At 43.4% G+C, this 24,764-nt stretch overlaps 1 protein-coding gene across 1 annotated transcript in view; it reads left to right on the top strand.

Moving 5' to 3' along the window:
* Positions 1 to 24,764, top strand: part of LOC126095128 (carbonic anhydrase-related protein 10-like) — a 460,639-nt gene that overhangs the window by 360,618 nt on the left and 75,257 nt on the right. Inside the window, exons 6-7 of the mRNA XM_049909836.1 lie at positions 4,273 to 4,368; positions 6,313 to 6,379. Of these exons, the coding sequence (XP_049765793.1) occupies positions 4,273 to 4,368; positions 6,313 to 6,379 (163 nt within the window). The remainder of the gene's footprint in view (positions 1 to 4,272; positions 4,369 to 6,312; positions 6,380 to 24,764) is intronic.

Here is a 24,764-nt window from a genome sequence, read left to right as displayed (position 1 = left end):
TAGACGATTGACCCTGTTTGTACAAATAAAGTATTTTACGAGCAGATCAAGGCGGTAATATGACATTTTTCAAATCTGTCAAATATTTACTAACAGTTTTACGTGGAAGAAGGTGGAATGGTAGTGTGGGGGGTGGCACGGAATTTGATGGCGACAAAAATATTTATAGTACATAATTTTCTTAACAGCTTTACATTGAGTACATTGAGAGCCTTTTATGACATGTAATCTGAAATTTTTTTACCCTACATTGGAAGACTATACTAAGTTGAAACGATATTTGTTCAGCCCACTTTGAAAGTTCGCTGTGTAGTTGTGGATTTAACATATAAACGAGGTTTGGAGGCCAAAGAACATTAGTTGTATTATTTAAAACCAGCAGAGAATGTAAATAGGGTATATTGCACTTGAAATATTCTCGGTAGCTGGTGCCACGCTATTAACAGATCTTTGTAGAAAATCATGTTGAACCACCGTCAGTTGCTCTGAAAATATGTGTTATTGCTACCAGCATCCAGTTTTGCATTTCATCGTCAGGTACAATGAGCTTTTAAAACTACAGTATCTGCGAATCATAGCGTGTGTTGAGGATCCCTCGGACGGACGCATCTCAGTATGTTATAGGCCTACACGTTAAATCTGAGACAGAATTTGAAATAGAGAAAAGGACCCCATTGTCAAAAAATTATTTGTGGTTTCCTTGGGCGAATGCTGCTGCGCCAGCATTTTCATCTCACAGTACCATCTGCAAAATACGTGGTAATTTTTTTTGCCTTTTACATATTCTTGTGGTATCATACAGGTTATTCTCTGACGTAATAGAAATCCAATCATCCGGTCCCTTTTTCTTGTCAGTGTTTTCGATACATTCCTTTCCTTTCCGATCTTGCCAAGGACCTCCTCATTTCTTATCAGTCCACCCCATGTTCAACAGTCTTGTGTAGCTCGACATACCAAATGAATGGAGTCTCTTTTTCTTCGGTTTTCACACAGTCCATCTTCCGTTAGCATATAGTGCTGTGCGACAAACGTAAATCTCAGAAATTACTTTCTGAAATTAACGCCTATGTTTGGTACTAGTACACTTCTCTTGGCTAGGAATGCCCTTTTTGTCAGTGCTAGTCTGCTTTGATGTCCTCCTTGCTCTCTTCCACTTCTTTTGATTTTCGGTCTTTCAAAGCTGTTGTACATTCTTGTTCTAATACTGGATCCCCGAAATCTTCCACATCGACTCCTGTGTCTAATTCTATCACGTCATCAGACCAGTTCTACTCCTAACAGAGTTCTTCAATGTACTATTTTCAGCTATCCATTCTCTCGCTATATGTAACAGTATAGCTCCAATTGCACACTTTATTTTACCATCATTGCTTTTAATTTCACCGAAGGTTGTTTCGACATTTCTAATTGCTGAGTGTGCTCTTGCAACAGTCATTTTCGATTTCTTTACATCTTCGATGCTGCCTTTTCTCCTTAACTTCCCTGCACTTCTCATTTACTTCATTCCTACTTCACTTTTATTTCTGTTGTTTTCAATTGCCCTGAAGTGTTTGTTCTTATTAATGCGTTACTTGTTCCTTTGGTTTTCCTTTCCAAATTTTGTGACTTCCCTTTCTAAAGATTTTATTCCAATTACTAGCTACAGTTTATGGCAGAACTCAATTAGTCTTTTTTCTCTCTCATTCCTACCACGGAGCCCATAGTCAACGTAATCCTTTCTTCTATTCCTTCCCCTGCAATCGCATTAGTTTCCCATGACTATTAGATTTTCATCTACCTTTATGTACTGAATTACCCGTTCTATATACTCATATAATTTCTGTGTTTCTTCAGCATCTGCTTGCGACGTCGTCATGTATACCTGAACTATTTTTGTCGGTGATGATTTGCTGTCGAGGCTGATGAAAACAGCTCTGTCATTGAACTATTGACAGTAACTCACTCTCTGCACTACTTTCCTATTAATGAAGAATCCTGCTCCCGTTATGCCTTATCTGCTGCTGCTGATATTAACCCATACTCGTCTCACCAGATGCATGCCTTTTTTTTTCATTTCACTTCAGTGACAATTACTATATAGAGATTGGGCATTAGTGTTTCTAGCTTCCCTACCATGTTAAAACGCCTGACACCTCACGCCACGACTCGTAGAGCGTTGCTCTTTCTTAGGCAATTCAATACACTCCCTAGGGTCACCTCACCATTGGCAGCCCCTCCCGGCGTTCTAAATGGGGGACTAGTGATAACCTTGGTCAAAGAAGATGCCGTCGTGACACTTGGCACGTGGCTACGCATTATACGCCTCTATTGCAACGGTTTCGATTGCCTTTTGCATCCTAATATCGTTGATCATTGCTGAATCTGACGCCTCTTAGCAGCAGTTTCCCACTGCAAAGGCAAGAGTGTGTCCTGAACCTCCATCCACTCCTCGTCTTGTACGACGAGGTCTTTGGCAGAACAAGTGTGACTTCTTACACCAGAGTCTTCTGCCACCGCTGCTACTAATTTTTATTCAAAATTTAAGCAATTTTTAGGTTCTGACCCGGGTCCCAGGACGTTCTTGATTAGTAGTCAAAGACTCTACCGATTTTTCCTTCATTTTATTCGTCATTCTTCTCTGTATTTGTTCTAGGTTGACGTCACGTGATACCTGTTCAAGTTCGTCTTTGACTATTTCACTCAGTTCTTCTTTATTTTTAATTACAGACGGAAGCCAGCCCTCTGAACGAACACGATGAGCTACCGTGCCGAGTCCTTAGACCACGGGTCATTATGTACGAGGGTCACTCCAAAAGAAATGCACACTTTTTTTTTAAAATCCATCTTTTATTCTACATGTTTGAAAGAGTTAAAATGTCTAGATACATCCTTTGGGAACAATATTTTCATTTCTCCACATAATTTCCATCCCTCTCAACTGCCTTACGTCATCTAGGAACCAGCGCCTGTATACCCGCACGGTAAAATTCTGGACCAACCTGTTGGAGCCACTGTTTGGCAGCGTACACGAGGGAGTCATCATCTTCACACCTTGTTCCACGACGAGAGTCTTTCAGTTTCCCAAAGAGATGATAGTCACATGGAGCCAGGTTAGGACTGTAAGGCGCGTGTTTCAGTGTGGTCCGTCCGAGTGTTGTGATCGCTTCCATGGTTTTTTGACTGACATGTGGCCGTGCTTTGTCGTGCAACAGCTTTTGCCGATGTGGTCGAACACGACTCAGTCGAGCTTGAAGTTTCTTTAGTGTCGTCACATATGCATAAGAATTTATGGTGGTTCCACTTGGCATGATTTCCACAAGCAAGAGTCCTTCGGAGTTGAAAAACACCGTAGCCATAACCCTTCCAGCAGAAGGTGTGGTTTTGAATTATTTTTTCTTGGGTGAATTTGCATGATACCACTCCATTGATTGCCTCTTCGTCTCTGGTGAAAAATGATGGAGCCATGTTTCATCACCTGTCACAATTCTTCCAAGAAATTCATCTCCACCATTCTCGATCTGTTCCAAAAGTTCGCTGTATACCGTTTTCCTTGTTCCTTTGTGAGCCACCGTCAACATCCTGGGAACCCACATGGCAAAAACCTTTTTTAACGCCAACACTTTCAGTATTCAGCAAACACTTCCTTCCCCTATCACATCGTAGCGTGACAATTCGTTCACTGTGATGCGTCTGTCAGCAGTCACCAATTTGTTAACTCTCTGCACATTGTCTGGTGTGTGTGCAGTACGAGGCCTGCCGCTGCGAGGACAATCCTCAACATTGCCGTGCCCGCTTTCATTACGTAATCTGCTTGCCCACCGACAAACTGTACTGCGATCGACAGCAGCATATCCATACACCTTTTCAACCACTTGTGGGTGTTTCCCACAGTCTCGTTTTCAAAGCACAGGAATTCTATGACAGCACGTTGCTTCTGACGAACGTCAAGTGTAGCAGCCATCATGAAGACATGCTGTGACGGCGCCACTCACGGGAACAGGTTGAACTAAGTTTTAAAACAAGCGGAAAGTATGTATCTACACACTGTAAAACTTTCACATATGCACAATAAAAACAGTATTTTTAAAAAAAATAGTGTGCATTTCCTTTGGAGTGACCTTCGTAAATAGTTAATACACTGCAGGGAGCATCATCTTGAGAGCACCACACTTCACTGAGCACCCGTTGACATATCATATATATATATAATTCTGTGTTACTGTTTAGTGGTCAGTAAAACACTCGTATATTTCGTTTGGGAAGGTATCACCCAGTTTCCTGTTTTCCTTCCAGATCCAGTTGTACGGCTTCAACGTGGACCTCTACAAGAACATGTCCGAGGCGCAGCACAAATCGCAGGGCATCGTGGGAATCTCTATCATGTTGCAGGTGACGTCCAGCCAGTATCAAAGGTTAAGGAAGGTTTTCTACAACCTAGTAGCCAAAGATATTAATATCTTTGAACATAGAGAGGAACAATCTCTTCGTTAAAGACGATGATAAATAAATCAGTAGGGACATCCTGTATCTCAACACTATCTTGTTTCTTATACAAGCGTTGGATGGTTGCTGTTAAAGCCCTTACATATAAGCATCATGCGCCGCAGTAGTGGGAAGTCAGTCACCATCACTTCAAACATCAGGTGAACATTAGAATATTCATGACGTATAATGTAAGCACATTTACAGATCAACAATTATCACGACATAGAGATGTCGAGATTTTCCCTCAAAAGCTACTTACACAACGGAATATAATTCAGAAATATGCAAATTGCCGTATGTCGACCCTTTGCACTAAATATGAACCAGGAGAATTACCTGAGTATCGTCTTATGTGGTTACATACGTTCTAGGACGTGCTCCGGACATTTAATTTGCATGGTACGATTTGTAATAAATTATTCCACTCTACAGCATTTTATCGCTTAAAATAACCTTTCCTGACAGATTAAAACGGTAATCATGATTCCTTACCAAATCCCGTAATTCAATTTCGCCTTTAACACGCATTCAACGCAGCTATCGGACGATATCCAACTATCGATCTCAAAGATTCAAGCTTAAACAAATTCCTTTTGCACGTAAAATGGCATAAAATATAAACTAATGCCGATAACTGATGAATTGTGGTATGGTAACATTGTAATTAATGTAGGAATGTATGGAGAATATGCTCGACAGTCAAATTAACTTTTTTAATTTCCTATAACACCAATCTGCACTTTACAGAAGTCAGTGTTCCAGACTCGATTGTCGGTTTAGCTTAAATATGTCACCAAGCAGAAACGCTGATGTTTCCATTAAAGAGCGTCAATATCACTGTGGCCCTATTTCACCTTATTTTTTCAAGAGATTACAGAGTTAACACTAGAGTTATTATATCATGCAGTTATTTATTTAGAACTGATTGGACGAAACAGTTTCTGTAAAGATCTGTAGTCACTACATCCGTTTCGTAATAACCGACATCACAATTGGCGACTGTAGATTCCGTTTCAATTGTTTCAATCCTCTGATAGTGGAATTTTAGACCACGAACGTACCTTACTGGAATGCATAAGCAGGAAAAGTAATGTATGACTGGACCGGTAATCGATCCCAGAAAATTTACTATTGCGACCAGTGCTACAACGCAATAGAACATGATTGCAGTACAGGAATACAAAATTTGTAAGTGGTGATTTTAAATACTTCGGATGCTCCCGCTGTTGGAGTAATTTAAAAAAGCGACGACAATGGTCATCCACCGAACCAACATAAACATTTATGTAACAGTAAGTGTACATACCTATGTGGATTGATTCTCTGAAACATAAATCTTTATCTTAGAAGCGGATCCTTTAAAAATAATCTCCGTGCGTTAAAGTAATTTTCCATACGCAACGTATTTATTAGCGCAGAAAGAATATGTAATATATTTATGTTCCGTGACACACCTTAATACCCTGATCCCCTTCATGTAGAGACGTACGTTTTATGTGCACGAATGACACTAAAGAGGAAACACATATAAGCGGTACCACTTTAGAAACGGACGCTAATATCCAAACGCTTCGTGTTACAAATTATCCCAGTGCAGTATGCTCGAAACCTCAAGCCCCTGCTTGCCATCAAGATTAGCGAGCATTCATTAGTGTTATTCAAGAAGCCGTCGTTTCCGGTACGCTTAAGAAACATATTGCTGGCACGTTAACTCCTTAGAACATTTATAGCACTAGGAGTAAAGTAAAATATTTGTAAACAAAAAGGAAAATTTATTACACAACACGTCATGATGCGAAGTTTTGATAGAAGTAACTTGTGTGTTCTATTTATTTTTATCTGTTGCAGATAAGGGAGAATCCTACAGAAGAACTGCGGATGATCACTAGTACATTTAATCAAATAAAGTTCAAAGGTACGCCAAATATTTCTTTCCTCTTCTTAAATTGATCGGTCATACAACGATGTAAGCTACAAACTTTAGGGGGTAGGATGTCTGATGCACTATATCTTTGATTTAATACATTTTATCTCTCTGGGAGCACACTGGAAACAGGACAATGTCTCAAAACTCTCTGTAATTAGCATTTCTCACTCTCGCAGTGTCACGTCGCTGCGCCATCACAAATCCAGAAACTCCGAGCGTCGTTAACAGAATTAACCATCGATGCTTTTAACGACAGCTTTACATAATTTACGATAGGTAGCTTATACTTATTTTTCTTAATATACCGGCAGATATGATATGGAAAGTTTTCCCCACAATTCTTCAATCCTGTGTAAATATTTACGATTATCTGTATCAACAATGTCACTTAACCATAAGCTCTCCAAACACCGGGATTTACCCAAAGGCAGCTACCTGTACCTTATATTTCAGCTAAATAACCTACATGACTAACTGTTGGAACAGGAGTAGTATCTCATATTGTAGTGGTTTTTTCTAGTCTTTGGCCACAAGAGGTTTGTAATTGTATTTGATGAGTAGTTTAAGTGTGTAATGATCATCTTCAGGACAGTGAAAGGGTTAGGCATAAAATTATTAGCGAAAGCAGTACACTAAGATACGAAATAATTTGCAAACATGTCTACACCCAAAGCGAAAAGAGCACGACGTAAGCCACAGAAAGATAAGCAAAGGGGACACTTTCCACCAAAATTCATCGCTGGCTGTTGACATGTTTGCAAACATTACTTGAAGCAGATGGTGTTCGTTGGATATTCTATCGAGTTGTCAGCGATTATATCGTATCCTTTCCTTTACCAATTGCTAACTTACTTAGCGTTTCTACAACTGTGTTAATGTGGTAACGGATTCGGCATTGAATTATAATTATATGAATTTCTCTGTCTCGGTAAATGAGGGTGAGAACAAGAGCTCTTGGTTCAGCTCTTCCTTTTCGTAAATGTAGATAGCACAGCGTCCCAGTGTTCCCGTACATTTGTTCCGTTACAGTGACGTAAGGTGTCACGTTCCATTGGCACTACCTTCTGTCGGGAAGGGCATCAGTACTACCTGTGTTTCTGACTTCGTGTCTCCTTCCTAGTTCTTAGCCCATATTTCGAGTACCATAAGCCAATACATGATTGCTTGAGACTTCACACAGTGAACAGTTTTTAAAGATACAGATTTTATCATCATCATCATCATCATCATTTAAGACTGATTATGCCTTTCAGCGTTCAGTCTGGAGAATAGCCCCCCTTATACAGTTCCTCCATGGTCCCCTATTCAGTGCTAACATTGGTGCGTCTTCTGATGTTAAACCTATTACTTCAAAATCATTCTTAACCGAATCCAGGTACCTTCTCCTCGGTCTGCCCCGACTCCTCCTACCCTCTACTGCTGAATCCATGAGTCTCTTCGGTAACCTTGCTTCTCCCATGCGTGTAACATGACCCCACCATCTAAGCCTGTTCGCCCTGACTGCTACATCTATAGAGCTCATTCCCAGTTTTTCTTTGATTTCCTCATTGTGGACACCCTCCTGCTATTGTTCCCATCTACTAGTACCTGCAATCATCCTAGCTACTTTCATATCCGTAACCTCAACCTTGTTGATAAGGTACCTGAATCCACCCAGCTTTCGCTCCTATACAACAAAGTTGGTCGAAAGATTGAACGGTGCACAGATAACTTAGTCTTGGTACTGACTTCCTTCTTGCAGAAGAGAGTAGATCGTAGCTGAGCGCTCACTGCATTAGCTTTGCTACACCTCGCTTCCAGTTCTTTCACTATGTTGCCATCCTGTGAGAATATGCATCCTAAGTACTTGAAACCGTCCACCTGTTCTAACTTTGTTCCTCCTATTTGGCACTCAATCCGTTTATATTTCTTTCCCACTGACATTACTTTCGTTTTTGAGATGCTAATCTTCATACCATAGTCTTTACATTTCTGATCTAGCTCTGAAATATTACTTTGTAAACTTTCAATCGAATCTGCCATCACAACTAAGTCATTCGCATATGCAAGACTGCTTATTTTGTCTTCACATATCTTAATCTCACCCAGCCAGTCTATTGTTTTCAACATATGATCCATAAATAATATGAACAACAGTGGAGACAGGTTGCAGCCTTGTCTTACCCCTGAAACTACTCTGAACCATGAACTCAATTTACCGTCAACTCTAACTGCTGCCTGACTATCCATGTAAAGACCTTTAATTGCTTGCAAAAGTTTGCCTCCTATTCCATAATCTTGTAGAACAGACAATAACTTCCTCCTAGGAACCCGGTCATATGCCTTTTCTAGATCTATAAAGCATAGATACAATTCCCTGTTCCACTCATAACACTTCTCCATTATTTGCCGAAAGCTAAAGATCTGGTCCTGACAGCCTCTAAGAGGCCTAAACCCACACTGATTTTCATCCAATTGGTCCTCAAGTAATACTCGCACTTTCCTTTCAACAATACCTGCGAAGATTTTACCCACAACGCTGATTAAAGAGACACCTCTGTAGTTGTTACAATCTTTTCTGTTTCCGTGTTTAAAGATTGGTGTGATTACTGCTTTTGTCCAGTCTGATGGCACCTGTCCCGACTCCCAGGCCATTTCAATTATCCTGTGTAGCCATTTAGGACCTGACATTCCACTGTATTTGATGAGTTCCGACTTAATTTCATCCACCCCAGCCGCTTTATTGCACTGCAATCTATTGACCATTTTTTCCACTTCCTCAGATGTGATCCTATTTCCATCATAATTCCTATCCCATTCTACCTCGAAATCTGAAACATTACTGATCGCATTTTCACCTACATTGAGCAACTCTTCAAAATATTCCCTCCATCTGCCCAAGGCATCCACAGGATTCACCAGCAGTTTTCCTGACCTGTCCAAAATACTTGTCATTTCCTTCTTACCTCCCTTTCGAAGACTGCTAATTACACTGCAGATGTTAAAACTATTAAAATGGAACTGAATGAAAAGTGCCATTGTCCGCTGTAGCTGTATGTGTTCAGATCACTTATAAACACACACGACCTTTTTTTGTAACTTTTGAGTTGTATCTTATGGTGAAAATATAAATGGTATGTCAAAATTTACTGAATCCCGCAGTGTAAGAGCTAGCGTAACTAGGTAAAGATTTCAGCATTCCACAATTGATAAAAAAACCATCCTCAAATAATAAAAAGACCATCGTCACTCACAAAAGTCATGTTTGTGTTACGTCGCGAACTGTAAACATTCCGATTAAAATACTGTCTCGTCGGCCTGTGTTAAGCTACGAAATGGGTACTGAGACGGCAGCCGCATCTCACGCTTTGACAACACACGGGTCACTCGTTTGTGGCAAGTACACATGAGCTTGTTGGCTTTTGTCACTACAGGGCCCTGTACTTCCCTGAATAACACCTATGGAGGGCATTTTTTTGCTCGACATAGGTGTACAAGAGCATTCTTTAATCGGCATGTGTGCAGTTCGCGGCTTAACAGAGATGTGACTTTCATCTTTGCCGATGATCTTTTGAACAGTGTACGATGGTTTTTTGTCAGTGGAAGAGTGCTGAAATCGATACCTAGCCACGCCAATTGCTACTCTGCAGCGTTCTGTAGCCTATTACATAGCGTTTATATTTGGACCAGAAGTTGCAACCAAAACGTTGCGATACCGATTGTGTGGGTTTACAGCGGGGCATTGGGCATTTCATTCGGTTTCATTTTAAGAGTTTTAACACGAGTATTTTTAAAAACTGGTCACTGTATGATGTGTCAAGCAATCATGTGTAACTATTTTAGCTGTGGCTGTCCAGTTTTAAAATTATATTCGATCTAACAATGTTTTCTCATTTTCGGGTAGATATGCTGTGTCCTCATGCAAAAGTGGTTTTAAGAATTAAAAAAAAACCGTTGACCTATTTCGCCGCCCAGCCTGAGTTCGATTTTAGGCGACTTTTCACACTCTTTTACAAAAGTGTTGCTACGGTCCCTAACCTCTGTTCAGGAAATACGCTACACGAAAGATAAAACACGGTAACACACAGAACAAAGCGTACGCGATTCACAGATTGATGGCAGGCATGACTTCCACACCTTCAGCTGACTCACAAATATGGCAACAGAAGGACAACCCGCCCCTGAAGTTTAAAGAAATGGAAACAAAATATGGCAAATCATGACTACATTGGACTACTAGGGCGGGATAAACGCTTCGAAACAGATACTGATCTAGGTGGTGGAACTACTGAAACTTCCGGGTAACATACAACAAACACTGCAAACCTTGACGGTGTTGCACGGGTGATACGGCTTTCACTTTTCCAAAAACAGCCACCTACTGTTGTATCTGACGTTGTGTTACATATTTACGTAAAAGTAGCATGCTATTCTGTTTAACCGTGCATTCACTTTTATTGCTAAATGGTATCTAATCTCAGAAAGTTGCTGTATTTTTCTGCGCTCGTGCGAATCAAGATTGATTCTGCAGACAACAACTTTGTGGAACTCATCTCACGTATTCGTCCTTGACATAAGGAAGGCCACAGACAATTACGTACTCGAGTGATTCTGTGCTATTTCTGTGGTATCACCAAATCTCTTTGGTAGATACAGTTCTGCATTGCTGAACAGAATATGACCATATTGAATATGGGACATGCTTTATACCTGATGTGAAAAATCGCTACTAAACATATCTGTATGTCCTTCTCAACTCCAAAAGTTTGTCAGGTTTTAAAAAAACTGCAGGAGCAATCTAAAGGAATGACACAAGGTCATTCTAGTACACGGTCTGTGCAAATGGAGTCGTGGATAACGCAGGATACTGCATGAGGCAGACCACGGATAGTGCTGTTTAAAAGAGAGAACAAGCTACTGCGGAAAATCCTAGGGAAATTCATGAAGACCTGCAGACGACTGCTACTTAGGGGACCGTCAGTTACCTGCTACATAAGCAATTGTAGTATGTTGCGCATAAACAAGCAGGAGGACGTATTAGTTTGCTAGTACGATTGATTTACAGTCAAAGGAAGCATTCACGGCTATTATAGTGATCGTGTATGTCGATTTGCAGCGGATTAATCACATAAAAAACAATTGTAGGCCAGGTAGACGTCAGACTGTAATTCGCTGGAAGGTATACCTTCACCTCTGAAAGAGATACGTCAATAACATCTCTTTCCATCGAGTCTGAAGTATTTTTCTGTCGATGTGGGTTTTTTAACAGGTACATAAACACATGACATCAAGAGCTGTGAAGCGCTTTTTATCATGCGATCGTTTAGTGGCTATGAGGGATCATGCACAAGCAAAATCTGCTAAGTTAGTTTAATGAACTTTACAATAGAGCTATGTATTATGCTGCATGAGAGGCATACTACTGTAATTCCTAGTAGACATATTCACGGCTGATTTAAGTAACACACTCATATCATGCACCGCTCACAAAATCATCATGCTGACGACATCCGAGAAACTGTAACACATGCGGGACATTTCGAAAGTCATTTTTCATATGCACCATATTCGAACGAAGAAATAGAGAAACGATAGTAATGTTCGAAATGCTCTTTACCACACCGGCCGGAGTGGCAGAGTTGCTCTAGGCGCTTCAGTCTGGAACCGCGAGACCGATACGGTCGCAGGTTCGAATCCCGCCTCAGGCATGGATGTGTATAACTTACTTAGGTTAATTAGGTTTAAGTAGTTCTAAGTTCTAGGGGACTGATGATCTTAGAAGTTAAGTCCCATAGTGCTCAGAGCCATTTGAATCCTTTACAAATATGCGACAGTTGCTGCTGAAGTGTATATGTATCGTGAAGCGTTCGAATTCTGGGGAAGACGAAAGGAGTTAAAACTCACAAATACTCGTATATTGACAGAACGAGTAACTGCTCCCTCGTGTAACCTCGATATTGAGTCCGAGGATGATGCGCCTATGAAATAAAGAGTGACAGGAAAAGGTGGGCATCAGTCAAGCCAGCCGTTCGTCCTTGCTATTGATGCTGCTGGCCACAGTGAAGGGGAAATTGTTAGTAATCATACAGAGATATACACGGTAATGCTCTCTAATTAATTGCTTTCTACAGACGGAACAGCATCGACATATTTGGTGAACCGGTCACGTATCCAGCTTATGTGCTGCAATATGTGATATATATTTTTAAATTCTATGTATAGCCCCGTCCTCATTAAATGCTTTGTTTTTATATTTGTGGTGCTTGATAGACCGAGTATCTCGTACTTTCTTCATCTGTAGGCATATCGAACGTCGTAACTAACCATTAGCGTTGGGTAATCTGGAGATTAAGTGATCCAAATGAAACAGTGTACTATGTATTCGAAATATTTGGAAATTTGGGGAGCAACTGATCAATCCATTTACTAAAAGAAAATCATAATATTAGGGAAAACAGATATGCAATAGCCTAGATATTAAGCAGAATAGCCGGCCGCGGTGGTCTAGCAGTTCCAGCAGCTGAGTCCGGAATCGCGCGACTGCTACGGTCGCAGGTTCGAATCCTGCCTCGGGCATGGATGTGTGTGATGTCCTTAGGTTAGTTGGGTTTAAGTAGTTCTAAGTTCTAGGGGACTGATGACCACAGATGTTAAGTCCCATAGTGCTCAGAGCCATTTGAACTATTTTTAAGCAGAATAAAATGTTAGAATTGAGTGTTACATGTCGACCCACAAGCGGACATCCTACCTTCACTACAGTAACGAAACAGTTTTCCTTAAGTTCATTGTATTCCAGAAAGTCCTTGGAGAACGAGATAAGCTCTGAGAAGTAACAAGAAGTATCGTAAAGAAAAGACTCTTCGGTCCCTGCCCCGATCTGGGTGTATGTGTGAGGAGGGGGGCGTGAGCGGGGATATCTACTTTCAGAATCAATGCGACAAACGTAAATAAATACGAAAGAAAAACAGAAGTATAACCTGCAGTAAGAGTCTGATTTAGTGCCGAACTAAATCGCCGGAGATTGAGGTCACCTCCGGCTGAGGAACTGGCTCTACCTTATGGCGCAACCTGCGTGGATTTAGGGAGCGGAGTAAAGTCGGCGCCCAGACGACCAGCTTCAGAGCGGGCGTTGCAAATTTTATTGTCGACCCATAAAGCGGCGCGTCGCCAGAGCGCCCACACATCGACCAGCCGGGCAGTCGACTGATCCTGCGATCGATTCCGGAATCCGACCAGGGCGACACGCGCTGGTGCCTCGGCGAGAAGAATGCGTGTGGCGTGCGTGTGGGAAGCCGGCGTCCCTGTAGCGCGGGAAACTGCCGCTGTTAACAGTAAAGATAGCGATCTTTACTTCAGCGTGCCAACTAGCTTGCTGATCGCTCGCTGAACACTCGCCGTGCAGCATGATTTTCCCGATTCGTGATAAGTATCCTGTACAGCGCAGGAAATCAAACATTTCCCTTGAGAAAACGATGCAGAATAAACGTCCAGCGATTAACTGCTATAAGATATTTTGCAGCACCCTCCTGACTTGCACAGTTTGTACATTTTTGATCAGAAACTTCTTTTGGAGTACTGCTGTTACCCGAGGGTATTGCTACGGACAGCAACCCATGCAGTTTAGGTAGAAGCAGTCCTATATTATTTCTGATATTCAGCCTGCCAGGAATTTCAATCTGGGATTATGCAGTGTGCATACACCAGAGCGAAATTATTCGAAGATGCACCCGCTATCGTGAAATACAGGAGCCTCATAACTGTCACTGGCTCTGAACAGCAATAACTGATGACTCGTAGGTACCTGAGGAAAATGCAAACAAAACTGTACCCTGCAATTTCCTGACGCAATTCCAAGGATTTAGCTACCCGGTCAGTACGCAATCGTTTCCAAAGCATCAGTTAGACCTCTGGTAACCGTTACAGGAAACGGGTTGACAAGGGAACGACTGGAGTGGGTCAGTACCGTCAGATTCCCTTCACCAACTACTGTAGGATTTGTGTGACATCTGATGATCGCCCTAGATAAGTTTTAAGGTGAAGGGGGCCATATCTCAGGCACGCAGTCCAACAGATTCATCGTGTTATGGATGGTATCATGTACGTATTTTGGATGCTTGTCAACAATCTTCAGCGTAATTTGAGGGCTGTATACACTAGAACAGAGTCCCCAATCGGTCGCCCAGCCATAAAGTCGTCCTTTCACCGATGAGTTCCTCTCTCAACACGATAATGCACTGTTCTAAATCTGATACCAATACGAAAGCGTAATTCATAAAGAAAACCAAATGCCTCGTGAGCTGAACACTGAATAACTCCCAAGAACGATAGGCAGAAAGTTATTCCCCAAAGCATGTTCGGTATCTGAATAGCGGATAAGCGTGATAGGTCCTCGTGCAGTGTATATACATGATTGAGCTCACCACTGCTTATTAGGCCCTCATGGCTGTAAGTGGTACAGCCCGCATGACACACCGTGCACAAGATGCGGGGCCCCAGAGCTGTTATCGATATCCGGCACTAGCGAGAGTACAAAGTATCTTCCCTTGAAATCGATATGTAGGGCCATTGACGTTGAGGGTTGACGCAGTGAGTTGGGTGGTTCAGGGTTGCAGCACACCACGCCTATGGAACCAGCCTCTGGGACACCCAACACGTCTGCTCCGGTACGGCAGGGGCGAAAGAAGTCTGGAAAAGAGGGAGTGGTCCCATATCGATGGGTTCGGACATCATAGATCACTGGGGCGAAAGCAGTACTTCGGCACAGGGCGTGCGGGTTGAGGAACACAGCTGGTGGTGACCCTGGAGTCACGCCAGGAAGTCGGTGGCAGACGTGGGGGTGGAGGCTCAGATTGTGAGTGTCCGTCCTGCCAGAGGTGACTTTGCTGACAGGTGGGTGGTTGCAACGACAAACAACTGGTACTCCTTACGCCCAGTGAAGAACCCTTGTGTCCATCCCGGGCTCCAGCCGGAGAAAAATGCACAGACGACTGCTCTGGTTCATAGATAGGGTACACTGCAAGGGATGCAGGATGTGTAACAGGGCATGATGCCACCACCTGTGTAGAATTTTGTCTGGACTGAATCTGGAGATGCGGGTGCACCTATAGAGTACGAGGAAACTGTCCAGGCCTTGCTCAGTATATGACTTCTGATACGCCAAGCGCATCTGAGTTTTGAATGTATGGGCCACCCGACATGCCTCTATGTTGGAGGTGCACAGAACGAGGGCAGTGATCAGATGTTTGTAGCCGTTGTAGTGAAAGGTATTATACTGTCACCATCGCAATAAGGTCGCGCAAAACCTGTCAGGTCTGTGACTGCTGCAGTGTTTCAATTCACTGTGCTCATTGCCGCTACAATGCTAACGATCTTCGCCTTCTCCATTACAACGTACTGCCTCAAACATGTCTGTGAACCTGAGAGGACCTCACAAAATCTCATTGGACTATCCTTCCTCATGAAACCCGCAGCCTGGATCTCTCACCTTCAATTCTCTTTGGTTCAATGAAGGATGCACTTCGCGGGAAGCTGTACGTAAATGATGGGGAAGTTACTGAAGTCACAATACGGTGTCTCTGACGTCGACCAGTAGAGTGGTATCATGCCGGTATAAAGGACCTACCGGCAAGGTGGCTTAAGGCTGTCGCGTTGAACGTAAATAATGTCGATTTTTTGATGTTGTAGTCTAAGAAGAGTGTATGATGTATTGGATTCTTTAATACAGGGTGTTTCAAAAATGACCGGTATATTTGAAACGGCAATAAAAACTAAACGAGCAGCGATAGAAATACACCGTTTGTTGCAATATGCTTGGGACAACAGTACATTTTCAGGCAGACAAACTTTCGAAATTACAGTAGTTACAATTTTCAACAACATATGGCGCTGCGGTCTGGGAAACTCTATAGTACGATATTTTCCACATATCCACCATGCGTAGCAATAATATGGCGTAGTCTCTGAATGAAATTACCCGAAACCTTTGACAACGTGTCTGGCGGAATGGCTTCACATGCAGATGAGATGTACTGCTTCAGCTGTTCAATTGTTTCTGGATTCTGGCGGTATACCTGGTCTTTCAAGTGTCCCCACAGAAAGAAGTCACAGGGGTTCATGTCTGGCGAATAGGGAGGCCAATCCACGCCGCCTCCTGTATGTTTCGGATAGCCCAAAGCAATCACACGATCATCGAAATATTCATTCAGGAAATTAAAGACGTCGGCCGTGCGATGTGGCCGGGCACCATCTTGCATAAACCACGAGGTGTTCGCAGTGTCGTCTAAGGCAGTTTGTACCGCCACAAATTCACGAAGAATGTGATGCAGTAATCGTTTCGGATCTGAAAAATGGGCCAATGATTCCTTTGGAAGAAATGGCGGCCCAGACCAGTCTTTTTTGAGGATGCAAGGACGATGGGACTGCAACATGGGGCTTTTCGGTTCCCCCTATGCGCCAGTTCTGTTTATTAACGAAGCCGTCCAGGTAAAAATAAACTTCGTCAGTAAACCAAATGCTGCCCACATGCATATCGCCGTCATCAATCCTGTGCACTATATCGTTAGCGAATGTCTCTCGTGCAGCAATGGTAGCGGCGCAGAGGGGTTGCCGCATTTGAATTTTGTATGGATAGAGGTGTAAACTCTGGCGCATGAGACGATACGTGGACGTTGGCGTCATTTGGACCGCAGCTCCAACACGGCGAACGGAAACCCGAGGCCGCTGTCAGATCACCTGCTGCACTAGCTGCGCGTTGCCCTCTGTGGTTGCCGTACGCGGTCGCCCTACGTTTCCAGCACGTTCATCCGTTACATTCCCAGTCCGTTGAAATTTTTCAAACAGATCCTTTATTGTATCGCTTTTCGGTCCTTTGGTTACATTAAACCTCCGTTGAAAACTTCGTCTTGTTGCAACAACACTGTGTTCTAGGCGGTGGAATTCCAACACCAGAAAAATCCTCTGTTCTAAGGAATAAACCATGTTGTCTACAGCACACTTGCACGTTGTGAACAGCACACGCTTACAGCAGAAAGACGATGTACAGAATGGCGCACCCACAGACTGCGTTGTCTTCTATATCTTTCATATCACTTGCAGCGCCATCTGTTGTTGAAAATTGTAACTACTGTAATTTCGAAAGTTTGTCCGCCTAAAAATGTACTGTTGTCCCAAGTATATTGCAACAAACGGTGTATTTCTATCGCTGCTCGTTTAGTTTTTATTGCCGTTTCAAATATACCGGTCATTTTTGAAACACCCTGTACAATCAACAAGCTTTCAGAAAAAAGGTATTGCATTGCTTCTTGAACGATCGTCGTAAGTTAGGCTGTGTTCATGGTATTAGAACCGTGCGTGGTAGCCGCGCGCACTGAGGCGTCTTATCACGGTCCGTGCGGCCCCCCCACGTCGGGGGTTCGAGTCCTCCCTTGGGCATTGGTGTGTGTGTTGTCCATAGCGTAAGTTAGTACTTAGGGACTGATGACCTCAGCAGTTTGGTCGCATAAGACTTCCCCACAAATTTCCACTTACAAGGAATTAGGAGATGAGACACTATAAACAGAAGATGAGCTTTGCTGTTTGGGCAGTTCAGCCATATGGTAGGTACGGTAGGCAATAATGTCTCTGTCTACAAAACTTTCAAGTCCAGGAACATTATGTACTCCTGTACCTCCTCGTACTATGGCGACAGTAAGCCAACCATTACCATGTGAAAAAGTTTCATTCAAGTCTATATCAAAATTAAGTCTACATCCACAGAAAACAGAAGGTCCGTCGAGTAGTGCAGTGGCAGCAGTATTCTTGAGAGCGTTCTTCTTCTTGTCGGCAGCAGATGTGGAGAATTCAATGTTCTCAATGGTTTTATAAATTGTTTGTCTGGAACGACGACGATAACGTCTGTAAGGCATCTTGGCAGCGTTCAATGCAGTTGCCTGTGCAGCAGGAATTCCCAACATCCGCTGCAGACAAGAAGAAGAATTCTGTTAAGAACATTGCTGCTACTGCACTTATTGACGGACCATGTGCTTTCTGTGGATGTAGACTTAATTTTAGTATTGACATTAATGATTCATTTTCACATGGTAATGGTTGGCTTACTGTAGCCATTGTACGAGGTGGTAGTGGAGTACCTAGTGTTCGTGGACTTGAAAGCTTTGTAGATAGAGACATTATTGCCTACCGTACCTACCATATCGCTGAACGTGCAAATAAAGACTTTGGTAAATCTGCTTATATGTCTACCTCTGCATTGTCATTGTATACACATTTAGTGGCTAAAGGAGGCATGATATAAAAGGGAGATTGGCAATAGCAAGAAAACCGTTCTGAAAAAAATAATTAGCATTTAAAGTGTGTTAGGAAGTCATTTCTGATGGTATTTCTGTGGAGTGTAGACTTTCATAGAAGTGGAACGTGGACAGTCAACTCACACAGGAACGTAATAGAAGCTTTGTAATTGTGATGCTATGGAAGTATGCTTACAGGGGTACATCGAATAACAGATGAAGAGGGAAAAAGAAATTTATGGCACAACTTGGCTTGAAGAAATGGTTGGTTGACAGGCATCACGGACTCGACAATTTGGAAATGCTCGGAAGCAGGTGATGTTAACAATCGTACAGGGAGACCAAGGCCTGAAGACAGTAAGCAGGTCCAAGTACATGTAGGTTGTGGAAGTAGTGTACAGATTAGAGATGGGCAAAACTGTTCTTTTCAGAAATTGGAATTTTGATCTTATTTGATCCTATTTTGAAGTAACACAGATAATGAGTAAGAATTTTGTATTGTTTATTGAAATTTCCACGATATGACAAAGTTTTTGATTATTGATTTATTTTGCACTATCGTGGTTTTTTGGGTGATCGGAAAATGTTGTAACTTGAGATTTACATTAACAATATATTTGGCTATAATGTATTAAAATTTCATTAACCTCATACAAATACATCGCAAGCCATATATTTTTAAAGTGAACGTTTCCTTCCGAAGACGCCTAAAATCGCAAAATCCGTACCAGAATAAGAAAAAAAATATAAATTTGACTGTAAAACGAAAGTGCTGCATATAGCCTTACGCAGAATAAAACAAGGAAAATATTGGTGTATCACATTTTGCGATACGTTTATCGGTTCGCTCGTAATTAAAGCGTAAATTCGAGTGTCCATAATAAAAATCCTATAGTAAGAGGAGTCGTCAGGAACCTAATCTGATCAGTTTAAACAAATAAAAATAAAATAAAAACAAATGATGTATACATAACATAATAATGTAATATACATAGCGGTATTACTACGAAGAACAATATCCAGTAGAGACGGACTCCGATGCAGAGGTGCTGAGTCGAGTAGGTCGAGCCGCGAGCTGTATTACTGCGTGAGCTGAGACCGCAGAGACCAGCCGTGACACCTGAGTCACTTTGCTCAATGCTCTGGCTAGAGTCGAGACGGTGGGGCGAGTGTTGAGCGGGCGAGTTCCGAGGGTTGGGGGAGCGGTGAACTCACCCGCTCCGAGACAAATCGTCCGTTCCCTTGCGAGCAGGTTTTTGCAAGTAGTTCCTATGTTATCCGCTAGGTGGCTCACTGTCCTGTTGCTCGCATCAACTGCCCAGAGGGCAGGACGTGCGACTGAAACGATCGCCGACAGAGAGCGATGCGAAGTTACGCTGCGCCAGACACTGCAGGCGGCAGACGACGCACAGAGACGGCACGGCATATGTGAAACACAAAATCCAATGGGGCACTGCACAATGCAGGCAGCCAAGGTAGAAGCAGGGCAGAGGCCGGCGCTGGCTGTGTTGTGTGGCGTGCACTGTGCTCTGACCAGCAGAGGCGCTGCTGATATGCTCCGTCTCTCTCTCTCTCTCTCTCTCTCTCTCTCTCTCTGCCGTGGGAAACGTTTGGAGCTACCGTTCTTTTTTTCTGAATCACTGATTGTTCACTCCTTTGAAAGATTCAACTCTATGAATTAGTTCAAGAGCGGATCCCCCATCTCTAGTACAGATGAAGAGGTTTTCACATGATGGACAGGCATTGAGGTCTGCAGTGAAGCAGTTTTCGGGTTGAGGACTACCACAACGACGTAAATCGCGATTCATAGTAGTGCCTGGTATTTTCCAGACACTGATAGTTTTACCTTGGCCTGTGGCTGCGGCGCTCTCTTCTGAGCTTCGTCATGCAGGCAAATGCGTCGTCGGTCAAGGCCGACGGCCGCCAGTGTCGGCGTCGACATCGGCGTCGGCGTCGGCGTCGGCTTCGAGTGCAAATAGCAGGCTTCCGGCACGCCGAGACCCGCGCCGGGGAAATTAATCCGACACGGAGGGTGAGGCACAAATATTGACCGTGGCGCAGCGCCGACCCGCCAGCTCTGCCGAAGCTGAGGCAGCCTAGACACTATGAAGTCGCTAAGTGGCTATCATGAACTGGGTCGTACGTTAGTTATAACCGTCAGCCCACCTCACGGAGCGACTAACTGCTCTGTTGCCGTATCCTCGTGTAGTACATTGGTGGCACGGGTTTCTCATTCAGAAAGACATTCAAGGTAGATTTAAAACAAACGACTGACCTCAGAAACTACTCTCCTGGAAATGGAAAAAAGAACACATTGACACCGGTGTGTCAGACCCACCACACTTGCTCCGGACACTGCGAGAGGGCTGTACAAGCACTGATCACACGCACGGCACAGCGGACACACCAGGAACCGCGGTGTTGGCCGTCGAATGGCGCTAGCTGCGCAGAATTTGTGCACCGCCGCCGTCAGTGTCAGCCAGTTTGCCGTGGCATACGGAGCTCCATCGCAGTCTTTAACACTGGTAGCATGCCGCGACAGCGTGGACGTGAACCGTATGTGCAGTTGACGGACTTTGAGCGAGGGCGTATAGTGGGCATGCGGGAGGCCGGGTGGACGTACCGTCTCCACAGTACATCGATGTAGTCGCCAGTGGTCGGCGGAAGGTGCAAGTGCCCGTTGACCTGGGACCGGACCGCAGTGACGCACGGATGCACACCAAGACCGTAGGATCCTACGCAGTGCCGTAGGGGACCGCACCGCCACTTCCCAGCAAATTAGAGACACTGGTGCTCCTGGGTTATCGGCGAGGACCATTCGCAACCGTCTCCATGAAGCTGGGCTACGGTCCCGCACACCGTTAGGCCGTCTTCCGCTCACGCCCCAACATCGTGCAGCCCGCCTCCAGTGGTGTCGCGACAGGCGTGAATGGAGGGACGAATGGAGACGTGTCGTCTTCAGCGATGAGAGTCGCTTCTGCCTTGGTGCCAATGATGGTCGTATGCGTGTTTGGCGCCGTGCAGGTGAGCGCCACAATCAGGACTGCATACGACCGAGGCACACAGGGCCAACACCCGGCATCATGGCGTGGGGAGCGATCTCCTACACTGGCCGTACACCACTGGTGATCGTCGAGGGGACACTGAATAGTGCACGGTACATCCAAACCGTCATCGATCCCATCGTTCTACCATTCCTAGACCGGCAAGGGAACTTGCTGTTCCAACAGGACAATGCACGTCCGCATGTATCCCGTGCCACCCAACGTGCTCTAGAAGGTGTAAGTCAACTACCCTGGCCAGCAAGATCTCCGGATCTGTCCCCCATTGAGCATGTTTGGGACTGGATGAAGCGTCGTCTCACGCGGTCTGCACGTCCAGCACGAACGCTGGTCCAACTGAGGCGCCAGGTGGAAATGGCATGGCAAGCCGTTCCACAGGACTACATCCAGCATCTATACGATCGTCTCCATGGGAGAATAGCAGCCTGCATTGCTGCGAAAGGTGGATATACACTGTACTAGTGCCGTTATTGTGCATGCTCTGTTGCCTGTGTCTATGTGCCTGTGGTTCTGTCAGTGTGATCATGTGATGTATCTGACCCCAGGAATGTGTCAATAAAGTTTCCCCTTCCTGGGACAATGAATTCACGGTGTTCTTATTTCAATTTCCAGGAGTGTATATTGTACTGCGTGAGCTTCAGTTTAGTATATAATTTCTAAATACAAAAGGCAATGTCCTGAATGACTGACTGACGCATCATCATCCAGCCGAAACTGCTAAGAGTAGAAACTTCTAGTATAAGGAGGAAATTGATACTTCTCGTAGGTGTCGATTAAGAAAGGAATTTTTTGACAATTAAATCCCTAAGGAGGTGAAAGATGAGACGAAATGATCTTTTGAAAACAGGTAGCTTTTAATGAAATTCTGAAACTGGAGCTACGGAAATTGGTACTTGGTTTCTTGTTCAGAAATGAGAAAATACGTGTCTTAGCATTTTTGGAAAATGAATCCTTATGTGGACGAAGTAATGGGTGACAGGTTTTTAAAAACGTGAATTAATACTAAAGATTTATTAAAGCAATTTGAAGGCAAAATCTGTGAAACCTGGTATTTGACTTCTCAGTAAGGAAAAAAATACGTATTCATTGATTTTGGAACTTCAACCCCCTTTTTTTTTTGTCATCCGTCTTCTGACTGGTTTGATGCGGCCCGCCACGAATTCCTTTCCTGTGCTAACCTCTTCCAATCTCTGTCTTCCTCTACAGTTTTTGCCCTCTACAGCTCACTGTAGTACCATGGAAGTCATTCCCTCAAGTCTTAGCAGATGTCCTATCATCCTGTCCCTTCTCCTTATCAGTGTTTTACACATATTCCTTTCCTCTCCGATTCTGCGATAGAACCTCCTCATTCCTTACCTTATCATTCGTCTATAGCACCACATCTAAAAATGCTTCGATTCTCTTCTGTTCCGGTTTTCCCACAGTCCATATTTCACTACCATACAATGCTGTACTCCAGACGTACATACTCAGAAATTTCTTCCGCAAATTAAGGCCGGTTTTTTGATATTAGTAGACTTCTCTTGGCCAGAAATGCCTTTTTTGCCATAGCAAGTCTGCTTTTGATGTCCTCCTTGCTCCGTCCGTCATTGGTTACTTTACTGCCTAGGTAGCAGAATTCCTTAACTTCATTGACTTCGTGACCACCAATCCTGATGTTAAGTTTTCGTCTTTCTCCGATTTACTCTCAAACCATACTGTGTACTCATTAGACTGTTCATTCCGTTCAGCAGATCATTTAATTCTTCTTCACTTTCACTCAGGATAGCAATGTCATCAGCGAATCCTATCACTGATATCCTTTCACCTTGTACTTTAATTCCACTCCTGAACCTTTCTCTTATTTCCATCGTTGCTTCCTCGATGTACAGGTTGAAGAGTAGGGGCGAAAGGCTACAGCCTTGTCTTACACTCTTCTTAATACGAGCACTTGGTTCTTTATCGTCCACTCTTATTATTCCCTTTAGGTTGTTGTACATATTGTATATGACCCGTCTCTCCCTATAGCTTACCCCTACTTTTTCAGAATCTCGAACAGCTTGCACCATTTTATATTGTCGAACACTTTTTCCAGGTCGATAAATCCTATGAAAGTGTCTTGATTTTTCTTTAGCCTTGCTTCCATTATTAGCCGTAACGTCAGAATTGCCTCTCTCGTCCCTTTACTTTTCCTACCTTTCCTGTTCGTCACCTAGCGCATTCTCTATTTTCTTTTCCATTCTTCTGTATATTATTCTTGTAAGCAGCTTCGATGCATGAGCTGTTAAGCTGATAGTGCGATAATTCTCGCACATGTTAGCTCTTGCCGTCTTCGGAATTGTGTGGATGATGCTTTTCCGAAAGTCAGATGGTATATCGCCAGACATATACTACACACCAACGTGAATAGTTGTTTTGTTGCTACTTCCCCCAATGATTTTAGAAATTCTGATGGAATGTTATGTATCCCTTCTGCCTTATTTGACCATAAGTTCTCCAAAGCTCTTTTAAATTCCGATTCTAATATTGGATCCCCTGTCTCTTCTAAATCGACTCCTGTTTGTTCTTCTATCACATCAGACAAATCTTCACCCTCATAGAGGCTTTCATTGTATTCTTTCCACCTATCTGCTCTCTCCTCTGCATTTAACAGTGGAATTCCCGTCGCACTCTTAATGTTACCACCGTTCCTTTTTTTAATGTCACCAAAGTTGTTTTGACTTTCCTGTATGCTGAGTCTGTCCGTCCGACAATCATATCTTTTTCGATGTTTTCACATTTTTCCTGCAGCCATTTCGTCTTAGCTTCCCTGCACTTCCTATTTATTTCATTCCTCAGCGACTTGTATTTCTGTATTCCCTATTTTCCCGGAACATGTTTGTACTTCCTCGTTTCATCAATCAACTGAAGTATTACTTCTGTTACCCATGGTTTCTTCGCAGCTACCTTCTTTGTACCTATGTTTTCCTTCCCAACTTCTGTGATGGCCCTTTTTAGAGATGTCCATTCCTCTTCAACTGTACTGCCTACTGCGCTATTCCTTATTGCTGAATCTATAGCGTTAGAGAACTT

Source organism: Schistocerca cancellata, chromosome 8 (genome assembly GCF_023864275.1).
Source record: "Schistocerca cancellata isolate TAMUIC-IGC-003103 chromosome 8, iqSchCanc2.1, whole genome shotgun sequence".
Lineage (NCBI taxonomy): Eukaryota > Metazoa > Arthropoda > Insecta > Orthoptera > Acrididae > Schistocerca > Schistocerca cancellata.
Note: the sequence above shows the minus strand (reverse complement) of the source record. Positions and strands in the feature narration are given on the sequence as shown.